The 13979-nt window shown below is 36.6% G+C and overlaps 1 protein-coding gene across 2 annotated transcripts in view; it reads left to right on the top strand.

The window, feature by feature from the left end:
- Positions 1 to 13979, top strand: part of Tpr (translocated promoter region, nuclear basket protein) — a 68178-nt gene that overhangs the window by 53474 nt on the left and 725 nt on the right. For both annotated transcript variants that reach the window (XM_055624562.1, XM_055624563.1), the window contains 11 exons: positions 1212 to 1406; positions 2513 to 2644; positions 2898 to 2988; positions 4507 to 4691; positions 5705 to 5773; positions 5856 to 5950; positions 7350 to 7456; positions 9336 to 9431; positions 9571 to 9727; positions 11256 to 11374; positions 13692 to 13787. In XM_055624562.1, the coding sequence (XP_055480537.1) occupies positions 1212 to 1406; positions 2513 to 2644; positions 2898 to 2988; positions 4507 to 4691; positions 5705 to 5773; positions 5856 to 5950; positions 7350 to 7456; positions 9336 to 9431; positions 9571 to 9727; positions 11256 to 11374; positions 13692 to 13787 (1342 nt within the window). The remainder of the gene's footprint in view (positions 1 to 1211; positions 1407 to 2512; positions 2645 to 2897; positions 2989 to 4506; positions 4692 to 5704; positions 5774 to 5855; positions 5951 to 7349; positions 7457 to 9335; positions 9432 to 9570; positions 9728 to 11255; positions 11375 to 13691; positions 13788 to 13979) is intronic.

The raw sequence follows: 13979 nt of genomic DNA, 5'->3' as shown, positions 1-13979 counted from the left end.
TTCAATTTTCCCCAGTATGACATATGTAATTTTTCGTAAGTTTCTTAATTCATTGATGCTATTAGTTCATATGAAAAGTGGATTTACTGAGTGCTTAAGCCAAAAGTTACGTGTTTAAATAAATGTCAGAAATTTTTGTTAATACTAGTTTATTTTGATAGTGAACAAAATGTGAAAAGTATTAAGCAAAGATTTAGTATCTAGCATATGCTAAGTATCCCGTATCCAAAATATATAGTGGAAAGTAATTGCACAAAGATTTATTTAATATCTAGTATATGCTGAGTATCCCTTATCCAAAATATTTAGTGCCAACAGCATTTCATACAGACTTTGGACTATTTGTCTAGAGACCAGCAGAAATCGTCACTTTGGATGATTGTCACTCTGGATGTCGTTTCATTTGGTCATGTGTTGAGAGAAGCTGAGGTTCTTGTAAGGAATTATGGCTTGAGAAGGTCGTGTGCTAAGCACTTCGGGTGCCTTGGTTACGTATTGAGCGGTTCTCTCGGCCTTCCCAGCTCTTGCTCTGCTTGTCTTCAGAGGATGGTCTGAGAAATAACCTGATCTTTACAGAGCTTTGTTTGTACAGGGCTCTGCCACATTGAGACTGAAAAGTATAACCATCTACAATTACTTTTCATTTTTAATTAACGTGTAATTGTACCTTCCTCTATCCCTTTCCTTTCTTCATCCCCTCCCAAGTACCCTCCCTCCAGTCCTTCCATGTGCTCCCTCCCCTTTCAAATTGACAGCCTCTTCTCCATTTATTAAATACAACCAGAGTCCCATTTTTGTTTTTTGTGCTTTAGACTTTTGTGTATGTTGGATATCCAGTTGTGGGATCATCCCTGGGGTAGGCTAACTCTCCCTATCTCAGCAGTTATCAGTTGCCTGAAGTTTCTTATCTCACAAGGTGTGACCTTATGAATTTTTTTTGTTTACTTACTTACTTTATTGCTGTATATGCCTGTTCTGTGACCCCCTCCCACTGTATCTCCACTTCTTTCAAGTGCTATGTGAGTGCTTAGAAAGTTTCAGGTTCCAGTTTTCAGTATGTGTATTGCCTACTGTTTCAAGGCATAATCAGTGTGGTTGGGGTAAAATTGTTTTTTTGTTTTTGTTTTTAAGACAATAGAGATATTTTATTTTATTGAGTGTATATACAGATTATTTCTAGTTTGGGTAAAATACCTTTTCAACTTTTAAAGGGAGTCACCCAGGGAGATTATACACCTATGGAAGACAGTGAAGAAACTTCACAATCTCTACAAATAGATCTTGGACCACTTCAGTCAGATCAGCAAACTACTTCTTCCCAGGATGGTCAAGGCAAAGGAGATGATGTCATTGTAATTGACAGTGATGATGAAGAAGATGATGAAGAAAATGATGGAGAACATGAAGTGAGTTTGGTATTGAGAAGATTGAGTGTTTATAAGCCTTTCTTCTGACTCCCCTTTAAACTCACCTTTCAGAGCTGGGGCTCAGACCCAGGGTATTGTGCATGTTGGCCTTGAGCTCTGGATCCTCTTACCTTCACCTATGTGCTGGGATCAGTCAGTGTTGTAAGTCATTGGCACTTCTAATCAATAACTAGTGAATTCTCATTCCCAGTCAGTTTCAATGGATTATCAAGTTTTTCTCTTAGGCTGATTGGTTTAGGAATGTGACATTGTGTATTAAAAAATCAAAGAGCCAGTGATGAGTAATCAGTTTTTAATCTTTTTGTTTGTCTTGTTTGGGGGAATTATTTTGTTATTTCCTGGAGGTAGGATTTTGGTATATAGCCTAAGCTTGCTAGGAACTCCCAGAACTTCTTCAGCTCCAGACTCCTGAGTGCTGGGATTATAGAAATATGTGGCCTGACCAGCTTGTTTGTTTCTGTAAATGTTGCTGTGCCATTTAGAATTTTTTCTCAAATACCATCTTCAGTCTTAGTAAGAAAAAAAAAAAAATGGCTATATGAATCTGATGATACATACTCTTGTTTCTGGAGAGAAAAAGAAAAGACTAGAGTTGGTAGTTGTTTTGTTGGTTTTTTCTTTTGGCAGCCTGTACCATTTACAAAGTAATTAGGCCATCACCTATATCAAGTGAGTTTTAGGGAGAGAATTTGGTATTTTCTTACTTTAGGATTTAATTTTATACTGTTGATTTCTTACTTTTAGATTCTTTGCCAAAAAAAAAAAAAAAAAAAAACCCAACATATTTTCAAAACTAGTATTGTTTTATTTTATTCTTTAATTTTACTCATTTGGATAGAAATAATATGTACTACTTGGCATTTGATTGACTATTACTTTTGCACAATTTCATGAAAACAGTTCAGAATCAATCACTATTAATTCTGTAAAATATTGTTGTTTTTTTTTCTTTGCTGTGAAACTAAACCTACAAAACTCTTGAAACACTCCTATATCCTGATCAATAGTAGTCGCTTAATGGAGGTGTTAGGATGTGTGAAACAAGTGGGCCTACACTTGCTTCACACTTGGACTTTTTCTTTTAGGATTATGAAGAAGAAGAAGATGATGATGACGATGAAGAAGACGACACGGGGATGGGAGATGAGGGTGAAGATAGTAATGAAGGAACTGGTAGTGCAGATGGTAATGATGGATATGAAGCTGATGATGCTGAGGTAACTGGTTAGAGTTGTGACTGTTTCCTTAAAAGCTGTGCTTAGAAAGCTTGCTGCTTTCCTGTGAGAGAAAAGCTTGTGTTACCAGGATAATAAAAGTCTTTATACCGTTGGAGTTTTGTTTGTTTGGCTTGCTTGGTTTGGTTTTCCTCTGGTTTGTTTGCTTTTAATCATTTGGTGTAGCTTTTTTTTTTTTTTTTTTTTTTTTAAGCTATTCATTTGATTTGCCTCAGTCATTACATTTTGTTCTTAGGGTGGTGATGGGACTGATCCAGGTACAGAAACAGAAGAGAGTATGGGTGGAGCTGAAAGTAATCAGAGAGCTGCTGATTCTCAAAACAGTGGTAAGATCATTAATCTTTTCATAGAATATACTTTCGATATGAAACAACCCTAGTAAATTGGTAATAGGATAGGGTATTATTAAAAATTTTCTGCTTTCATGATGTATCCTATTAGATGCCATTATACTGTCTGTCTAGCTCTTTGAACTACTATAAAAGTCAGATATCTTGGATTCTCTAATGTAGCACAAAGCCATTTGCTGCTGCTGCCTTTACTACCTAGAATAATTAAAGCAGGGATGGGTGGCAGCTCCCAGCCAAAAGAGGTCAGTCCAGTCAAATTGCATGTTTTAAAATTTGTGTGTACTTGTTTGTCTTTAGGAACTATCACTAAAAACTTAGTTTTTTTAGGAGAAGATATTCTTAAGCATTTTCCCCAAATATAACACATATAGATGTTCTGTAAGACTTGTTTGTGGGGGTTTGGGTATTTTTGTAGTCAAACAAAATTAAGTCTAGTAGTCTGAGTAAACTTAGTTCGGTTTAGTCAATTTTTAAAGTTATTTAGGGGCTAGAGAGATAGTTCAGTGATGAAGACTATTCTTAAAAAGGTACCAGGTTCAGATCCCAGCACTCAACATGGAGATCCACAATAATTCCACGTCCAGAGGATCTGACACCCTCTTGCAGCCTTCATGGACACCAGGCATGCATGTATTGTACAGACATACATGCATGCAAAAACATTCTTATACAAAAAAATAAGAGTAATTTCTTTTTGTTAAGTCACTACTCTGTGGCTACCTTTATTTATCCTGAATTCTTAAACAAAGTTTAAGTTAATGATCTGAATCACAGAAAAGTAAATACCAAATGCTAGGATAAGGTTCTGATTCTAGATCAAATTCATAAACTATTAATTCTCTGGTAGCCTACATCCCATCGTGGGAGACAGCAGATCTAGACACCTGAGTAGCATTTGGAATTTGAAGTTGAGGAGAACCAAATTATAAAAATATCACTAGTAAAGCTTTTCATCTTGATTGACTGAAACGCTTTTTTTCTACAAAGTTAAGTAGTTTTGTACACTTTATTAAAAATAATATTGGGAAAGAGAGATGATAGTGCTTAAGAGCATCCATTGCCCTTCCAGTGGACCTGAGGTTGGTTCCTGTGTGTTAGGGCTGTATGCCACCTGTACTCATGCTCCAGGGGATCCACCACTTCTTCTCTCTTTCATAGGCACACAGACACATAAGCACACTTAAGCAATACTGAGTATTTGCTTTATCATATGTGGGACTAAGCGCTTACATCCAAGTTTGAGTCTTGAAGGGAGTTTACTTACTTGCATGCCATCTGTTCTGTTAACCACACAAAGTGAGACATAGAGGTACATGTCTATACTACCAGCACTTGGGAGATAGGAAGATCAATAGTTCAAGGCCAGTCTACTACATAACAAGTTTGAAGACAGCCTGGACTCTGTGGGACCATGTCTCAAATCTCCAAGAAAAACTAATTGGAGGTTAAGACCATGTAAGGCTTGGTTTCCAAACTGAAGTCTTTCTTTCGTAGGAGAAGGAAGCACAAGTGCAGCAGAATCATCTTTCTCTCAGGAGGTAGCTAGAGAACTGCAGCCCACGTCAGCATCTGAGAGACAGCCCCCACGAGCACCACAGTCACCAAGGCGCCCACCACATCCTCTACCCCCACGCCTGACCATTCATGCTCCGCCTCAGGAGTTGGGGCCACCAGTTCAGGTATTAAAGAAGCCAGCTTCAGAGAAGGGCACCTTTTAAGATGTGGCTTTTCCATTAGACTCTTTCATTCCTTCCTTTCATCCATCTGTCCTTCCTGATATTAAATGAATTTTTAATGTTTTGGCATACTGTAAGAAATTATTTTTAATTGAAACTAATCTCCACTTTCTAAATATAACAGTTTTCATTCACAACTGAGTTAACATTTGGAAATATGGCTTGAGAAACACTGCATATATATTAAAGTGGTCATGGTCATAGCAAGTAAAATTCTGGTTACTATTATTATATGCTTAAAATTTTTTTCTTAGATTTTATTTAATGTGAAATGCATTTTGCCAGTTTAGTAACATTTATTTTGAACATTTCTTCCTATAAAGTGCACACATTTTTAAAAATTATTGTTTCTACTTAACTTATTTTTACATTTAAAATCAAAATATTTCCACTTAGTTAATTAATGACCCTGTATATTCAGCATGGAGCAAGTTTGGCTATGTCTTAGAATATAGCAGGGAACATACAAAGGTAAACTAACAAAGGTAACTAACTCCTGACACAGCGAATGTATTGAGAACCAACCATTATGTATAAATCAAGCTAAAATAAGTGGAAATAACTTCATATTTGAAAATACAAAGTCTAAAGGAATTGTGTGTGGATGTCACAAAGCTTTCAGTCTGCAAATTCATGAGTAAGTCAGTTGGAACACCTCACTTGTTAATATTTTCAGTCAAGGTGACAAGGACTAAATGTATGTACATGTTTGAATTAAATATTATATTTTTGGTTCATAAATATCTTTGGTAACATAACTTTGATATTTATAATAGGTACATTTAGTTAATTTAGTTAACTTACATAGTTCATAGTTACACTGTTAATTTAGAAATGTCCTGTTAATTACAAATCTTCTACAATTAGTTATTTCATTACCAGATTAATAAACTGTGGCTTGGGTGTTTGTTTTATTGCCTGATTCATTAAAACAAATGTAATTCCTTTTCTTACAGAGGATTCAGATGACTCGGAGGCAGTCTGTAGGGCGTGGCCTTCAGTTAACTCCAGGAATAGGTGGCATGGTTAGTATCTAGCCATCATGTGTCCAGTTAATCCAAATGTGCATGGTTGCGTTTCTTAAATCCTGTGTTTTCTCTGTGTCAGCAACAACACTTTTTTGATGATGAAGACAGAACAGTTCCAAGTACCCCAACTCTTGTGGTGCCACATCGCACAGATGGGTTTGCTGAAGCGATTCAGTGAGTTGATGAAGTGGAATGTTTGATGACTCGTTGGCTGCTTTCTGTTTCCCTCATAATTTGTTTTTGGATATATTATTTGTAGAGTCTTACCCTACTTGTCCACTAACATGTCCCTGGAATAGGAGGATCATGAAAAAGTAGTGTTGAGGAAGACTGTATAGGATGAATAAAATATATCTTTCTAATAAGACAGGAAGTTTGACAGTGCTTTAGAATGCAGTTTCTACAATCAGAGTGCTGGTGTTTGAAATTTGTCTCTAGGGCTTCCTCACAAGAGAGGTTCCTTGCTGTCCTTTCTTCTGGGTAACGTCATTTTACTGATAATGCAGTTTTGTACTTACAAGTTTAGGTACTACCAAACATATAAATGCTCTTGGTGCTGGGAAAAGTGTTGGTCATTACAGTTGTCATGGTAGATAGTACATTGTGAAAGCTCAGGGTATGAGTAACTGGCTGAAACCTAACAACCTAGGACAGTGGCAGTGTTCGTGGTAATCTTGTTAATACAGATGAAGGAATTATTCCAACAACTAATAAGGGTTTTATAATTTCTAGTTGTTACTTAGGATTTCTATGCATTATTTAATCCTTATAACTCTGAGGAAAGATGCTGTTGTTGCCTGTGAGGACTGCCACTCCACAAACACCAAGGTCACCAATTTAAGCATCAGTTCTCCAACAAGAACCTTTTATGAAGAAGTTTTGGATTTAAGTAGCTGTGAACCACTTGAGATGGGGGGCCAAGTAAACAGCCTGGAAATTAGAGGCATAATATAGCAGTGCCTGAGGTTTGTTTTGAAATCAGCCTGAATGAAAAGGCTTTAGCTAAAACAGTATACATTTGAGTGGAAGTGAAAACTCAGGTAATTACAGTGGTATAATCTATTAGCATGTAAAATATGGGTAGCTAAGAAAAAAATGAAAGGAATGGCAGATTCAGAAGTGAAGCTGAGTTTTCTGTTCTGAATAAGCAATGGGATATATGGCATTAGGATGGGGAGAAACCAGTTGATCTAATCTCCTAATGCTAGAATTTTTCTAAATCTTAGAGATAGATTTTAAATTTACAAATAGGCTATAAAGGTTCTTACTTATATTACTAAACACTGAAAACTGAAATGTTAAAAAAGAAAACTTTTTGTTAGTAAGCTTCCTGTTGCATATGTCTGTGTTTCAGGCAAGTTCAAAAAATTCTAGAGAAGCTAAAAGTTAAATAAATCACAAGTTACTTCTATTATTAAATTTATTGACAATTTCTTTGCAAAAATATCCTTTATTGCATTGTTTTCATTGTTTCCTTCCCTGTTTATTGAACCCCTCCCTTTTAATAGCCGTTTTATTTGTAAGTTAAACAGATATCATTAAATTACCCATTGGATTAATTTTTGCCATTTAGTTCCCCACAGGTTGCTGGTGTTCCTAGATTCCGATTTGGGCCACCTGAAGACATGCCACAGACAAGTTCCAGTCACTCTGATCTTGGCCAACTAGCTTCTCAAGGAGGTAAAATAGCCAAACCTGAGGTTTCTTAAGTGCATGTATGGGTAGAAGTTAGTAAGCTCTGATTTTTTTTAAGTTGCTACCAATATCATTCTTGCCCTAAATTACAAAGCTACCAACATGGCTCTTATTAAGAATTGCCTTTTCTAATAAATATCGCTTCAGCAAGTATTAGTTCCTTTAGCCTAAAGACTTTTTGTGGTTTGTTGTTTGTTTGGGGTTTTGGATTTTTTTAATTTAATTTTTTTTTTTTGTAATTTATTCACTTATTATCTCAATTGTAGCTCCCTCCCTCATCTCCTCCCAGTCCCATCCTCCCTCCCTATTCCTCTCCCTAGTCCTCAGAAAAGGGGAGCCATACTCCCCTACCATCTGACCCCAGCCTATCAAGTCTTATTAGTATTGCATGTATCCTCTTCCTCTGTGGCCTGGCAAGGACCCCTGACTAGGGAGAAGTGCTCAAAGAGCAGGCAACAGAGTCCATGTCATAGAGAGCCCCTGCTCTCCTTACTAGGAAACACAGATGGAGACTGAGCTGCCTGTTGGCTACATCTGAGCAGGGGGTCTAGGTCATCCTCTTCATGTGTGGTCCTTGGCTGGTGCATCAGTCTCTGCAGGCCCACATGGGCCCAGATTTGTTGGCTTTGTTGGTCTTCTTTTGGAGCTTCTGTCCACTCTGGGTCCTTCTATTCCCTTACTCTTTCTGAGGACTCCTGCGCTATGCCCAAAGTTGTGGCATCTTCTTCGAACCCCCCTGCAGGGTGGAGTCTTTCAGAGAACATTTATGATAGACTCCCATCCTGTTCCCTCTCTTCAACCACTGGTTTTTGTATTTGTTTATTGTCTTAATTACTACTCTATTGCTGTGATGAAGCACCATGACCAAAGCAACTTATAAAAGGAAGCATTTAAGTGGCTTGCTTACAGTTTCAGACGATTAATCTGTTATCATGACAGAGAGCATGGCGCAGGCAGACATGGTGCTGGAAAAGTAGCTGAGAGCTTTATATCCTCATCCTCACTGGGTTTGGGGGACACTGAGCTTGGCATGTGCTTTAGAAACCTCAAAGCCTGCCCCAGTGACACATCTCTTCCCAAGGCCAAAACTCTATCATGGCTATACCTCCTGATCCTTCCCAGACACTTCAGCTAACTAGAGACCAAGCAGTCAAACACATGAGCCTATGGGGGCCATTTTCTTTCAGACCACCAGATACACATACACACATTGATGTGTGTTGAACCAACAAATATACTAAAAATTGCCAGCCATTTTAAGTTTAGTAGTGCAGTGTATTTTTTTGTTTACAATTTGAGAGTTGTGACATACGTATTTAGATAGATGGCTAATTAGACTTTCCCAGTTAACATTCACTTTACTTTAAAGATAAAGCTTGAGATATAAAATAAAGTAATCCAAAAATTAAGTAGTAAAGGTATATGATACCTGTGTGTGAATTATGCTGTTTGTGGAATTATCATTTAGTCCATAGGTGAAATTCAGTATATTTCTGGGAAACTGGCATTTGGCAAGTGACTAGAGAAGGCTAATAAGCCACAACTAACTCACTTTGTAACTGTAGGATAAGTTTAATTAAGTTTCACCCTCAGAAAAGTTTAGTACCTTGGCAGTTAGGTGAGGAATAGATTTCAACATAGTAATTGTTCGTAGTTGGATAGTCCATAAAATTAATGATTTAGGGATACTTTAATTAATGTTAAAGAATTTAAAAGATGTGATGAATATGTATTGAGAGCTTGATTTTTGCTTGATAGAACAACTAAATTTTGAGCTTCAAAAAAGTGTATGCTTTGTATTAGTTTTTTTCTTTGGCATTTTATGTTCTTTCAGTCATTCATTGAAACTTAAAATTGTCTCTAGGCTTGGGAATGTATGAAACGCCCCTTTTCCTGGCTCATGAGGAAGAGTCTGGTGGCCGCAGTGTTCCCACTACTCCTCTCCAAGTAGCAGCCCCAGGTTGGTGCCAGACGGTTGAGGACAGTTTGTTTTGTTTTGTTTTGTTTTTTTATTTGTGACACAGAATACCATGAAACCAATTTTGGCTCAAAATTAATGAACCACAAAGGTAAATTTATTTATTCTTCTTCTTTCTAAGTGACTGTGTTTACTGAGAGCACCACCTCTGATGCTTCAGAACATGCCTCTCAGTCTGTTCCAATGGTGACAACATCCACAGGCACTTTGTCCACGACAAATGAAACAGCCACAGGTGACGATGCAGATGAAGTGTTTGTAGAGGCAGAGTCAGAAGGGTATGATTTTTCTTTGGTTTTGTTTGCTGTAGGTTCATTATGTCGTCATAATTGTTTGCTTTAGCAAGAAGATACATGTTTTCAGTGGTTTCTGAACCCCATGGAAAAGCCAGGACATATATTTGGAAAAGCTGCTTTGCAATCATAACATTATCAGCTTCAAAATTGGGGTCACTGTGAGAGGGGGCTTCAAGAACCATTATTGAGGGCTGGAGAGGTAGTTCAGTGGTTAAGAGCACTGACTGCTCTTCCAGATGGGTCCAGGTTCAATTCCCAGCATCCATATGGCAGCTCACAACTGTCCTATTCCAGGCAATCCAACACCCTCACATAGACATACATGTCAATGTCAAAACACCAGTATACATTAAATAAAAATTTAAAAAAAAAAACATTATTGAAAACTTTTTTTTTTATTCTAAGGAAAGAATTTGCTAGCAGGAGCCCATGGGTAGTAGTTTTGGAGTGCTAAGTCTTAAACTGGAATCTTAATTCTTCTAAAATGGGAAATTTGTACTGTTTAGTAGTCAGAAACATTGCTAGTATAACACAGATTTTCTACTTAAGAGTTCAAGGACTGGATTTTATTTGACAACACTCCATAAGCCAGGTCTGCTATAATAATAGGTAAAAAGCCGGTCTGTCTGTCTATGTTTTTTAACGTTGGTACTTAATTTCAAGGAGATTACCAGTCCCACTGAGAACACTAGCTGTTACCAACTCTACATCTTTTCAGGTCGCTTTACATTTGTCCTTCTCAACCACACAGTATTCCTAAAATGTATCACTTCCCATCATAGAAATTAAGTTCAGAGCATATTAACAGTAATTGGCTTAGACTGTCCTACTGATAACCAGCTGAAACCTTAATTTCAGCACCAAGCTATTTAACCTCCCCATGTTGCAACCTCAGGTGTGTTAGGTAAGTTGTTGCTAGTAACTGTACTAATATTTGCAGATTATAAAAAAAAAAAAAAAGAAAAGAAAAGAAAAAAAGATTAGGCCAGATTCAGGTCTTTTGCTATCTACTCTCATGTGCTTCTTAAAGGGAGACAAACGAAAATACAGGCACTGAAGTAGGAACTCTCATACCCACAGCTTGTTAGACCTGTGTTAGTCCTCACATTGACTTACTGATCTGCTGGAACTAGTTGCGAATAACTCTTGCCTTCCTAGAATATTGTTGGGGAGTTTATCAAGCCTACTATATTTTCTGTGAGTTTTAAGAACATAAACATGCTTCTTAAATAGAAAAGAAGGGTTGCTGAAACAGTAGGGGGAAAAGTAAAATTGGAGAATATCCTAATAAGAAAGGAGTGAAAGGAAAACAGCACATCTCCACCCCCTGCTTTGTCTTCTGCTAAAACAAACAAACAAAAAACTTGGCAGCATATAGCCAAGTCTAATTCTTAGTTAAAACTAGAACTCTGGAACTAGTTACAAAATAAATCAAAAAGAACTTTGGAATATTTAGGATATAACCTAGATTCAGTTTTACATTTTCTGATCTTTTTTTTTTTTTTCTTAGTATTAGTTCAGAGGCAGGCCTAGACATTGATAGCCAGCAGGAAGAGGAGCCTGTCCAAGCATCTGATGAATCAGATCTTCCTTCGACCAGCCAGGATCCTCCTTCTAGCTCCTCTGCAGGTAAGTACTGTTCCCATGAAGCTTGTATTCATTGCCCTTGCCTGCAGAGATACTAAATAGACAGCTCTCGTGTTCAACTCCTGATGTTTAAAACACATTACTTCCAGTGGAAATTTTATCATTGAGAGGAACTTGGTTTGTACTGCATTACCATTGCACAGATATTCTGGCATTGATAATCAGAGACATGAAGGAGGTGGTCCACACCAATGGGGTCTGCACAGTTCCTGTAAAATATTTGGATCTTTTAAATGTGCTACTTATATTCTGGTTTCTTCTCAGATCATGTGAATTGTTCACCTTTTTAAAGGTGCTAATTAAGTTGGAAGAGATGCTTGTGAACTGAGAAGGAATCTAAGGATTCCTTCTGTTTGAGCAGATTTGATCTATAGGGTTGAAAGATGGGACTCTATTTCAAAAACCATCTTTGAAATTCACTAATTTAAAGAGTCATCTTTTAATTTTTTAATTTAATTTTGAAAAAATATTATGTCTTTTCTAAAGTAAAAGTTACTTCTACAGGATTTGGGGGTTTTTTTTGTTTGGTTTTTTGTTTTTGTTTGTTGTTTATTTTGTTTTGGTAACAGCATCTATTGAGTATTGGCTGTTCTAAGCCTTTTACATATATTACTTGATTCTCACAATAACACAATTTGATAGTGATCCATTCTCATATTGTAAATATGAGGACTAAAGAAAGCATAGGAAGGTTAAGTTATTTCTCAAGGTCATATAACTTTATGCTAGGCTTTTTATCACAGAATGTATAGGCAGTTCACCTACAGTTTTGAGGAAATGCAGTACTCACATCCACTCTCTTATTTCTCTATGTTATTTGAAATTTCTGTAGAACATTCATATGTTGAACACGACTTTCTTCATTATATTTTACAGACACATAACTTTGCTGTCCCAAAATATCATCTTATTCCTTTTAATTGCTTTTCTATGACATGTCAGCCAGTTGGCCAACATCTCTAAGTTCAACTCCCATGCCCATATTTCAGCAGCTAGCTACTTTACATACCCACATTCCCTACTGAACCTTAAAGTCAGAACTGCAAATAATATATGTAAATTGTAATTCTTAGCTTTATGTAAAAAGGATCGGAAATTATAGGTATAATAATTATTAGCCCTGTTAATCGTCTCTGAGAATTGTTTTTCCTCTGTAGTAGAATTAACACTAGTTACCAAACTACCCCTTTTGTGAGAAAATGTGATTGGTTGTTCCTAGAAAATAGAATGTCTTTACATTAATTTTATTATGGGTATCACTGTGCCCCTCTGCCTGACTGGGTTCTCATTCAGAAAATTTGAATGTTTAACATAGCAGGGAATTTGACAGACTGTGTGGCCAAGAAAATGACATTTGGAAAGGTATCAAAGCTATGTGGTTATATGAAGTCCCATAAGCCAATAGGTTATTTGATACATTCAAAGTCAGAAGGAGATCATTGTGACTTGAGCAGAATGAGGATTGATATTGAGGAACATAAGAGAGAGATGATGAAGAAAAGTCAAGTAGATCTTCATAATTGCTTTGAGTTTCATGGAGATAGAACACAATTGAAATTCTCCACATAGATAAATGACATGGCAGTTGATTTGGCCATGGTGTATAAGAGAGAATAAAATTTAATTATGATCAGAAGTAGCCAAATTTGGAAGCTGTTTCAATGCATAATAAAGACAATGACTAGGACAGAATACACATATGTGGTTATGGCAAGTTTACTTAAATCTGAGCTGACAGAATTTGCTAATGACTACTAGGTTTGACGTATTAGACAAAGCTATTATTCAGATATGTTACAATCTGACTTCTCAGGGACCTGATTCTTTGTTGCCACAATATTTCCTTGTCCCAACAATTAATTGAATGATTGAATAAATAAATTCAAATGATTTTTTTTCTCTTAAGTTTTTGAGATGTTTTTATTGTAACATTTTTGTTTTTGTTTTGTTTTTTGTAAGCCTGTGTAATTGTATAGTTCCCTTCATTCTTAAGAAGCAAACTTGAGCCCAGCGAGGTGGCACACACCTGTTATCCCAGCACTCAGCTAGGCAGAGGCAGGCGTATCGCTGTGAGTTCTAGGCCAGCTAGGTCTAGAAAGCAGGTCTAGGACAGCCAAGGCTACAAAGGCTACACAAAGAAACTCTATCTTGAAAAACAAAACAAAGAAAAACAAAAAACAAAAAAGAAGCAAACTTGAATATTGAAAACAAATGACATATCTGTATTTGTCTGTGTGTTATTGTAGCTGTTTTCTTGGTTGCTTAACTTGCTTTCCTTATGTCATAACATTTTCTATAGATACTAGTAGTAGTCAGCCGAAGCCTTTCAGACGAGTAAGACTTCAAACAACATTGAGACAAGGTGTTCGTGGTCGTCAGTTTAACAGACAGAGAGGTAAGTGTTTGACTTGCTGTATACTTGATACATGGGATAATAGCATCTGCATTAAGTTTCTAAAGTGTCATATAAAGATTGATTAAGTATCAGTTATAAGGATTGATTCATAACTGCATGTTGATCATGTGATACTTTGCCAACTAGAAAGCTTCTTTTAGGTGGTTCATTTATCATAGTTAACAAAATGAA

The sequence above is a fragment of the Psammomys obesus genome, unplaced genomic scaffold (genome assembly GCF_907164565.1).
Source record: "Psammomys obesus unplaced genomic scaffold, mPsaObe1.curated_primary_1811, whole genome shotgun sequence".
NCBI lineage: Eukaryota > Metazoa > Chordata > Mammalia > Rodentia > Muridae > Psammomys > Psammomys obesus.
Note: the sequence above shows the minus strand (reverse complement) of the source record. Positions and strands in the feature narration are given on the sequence as shown.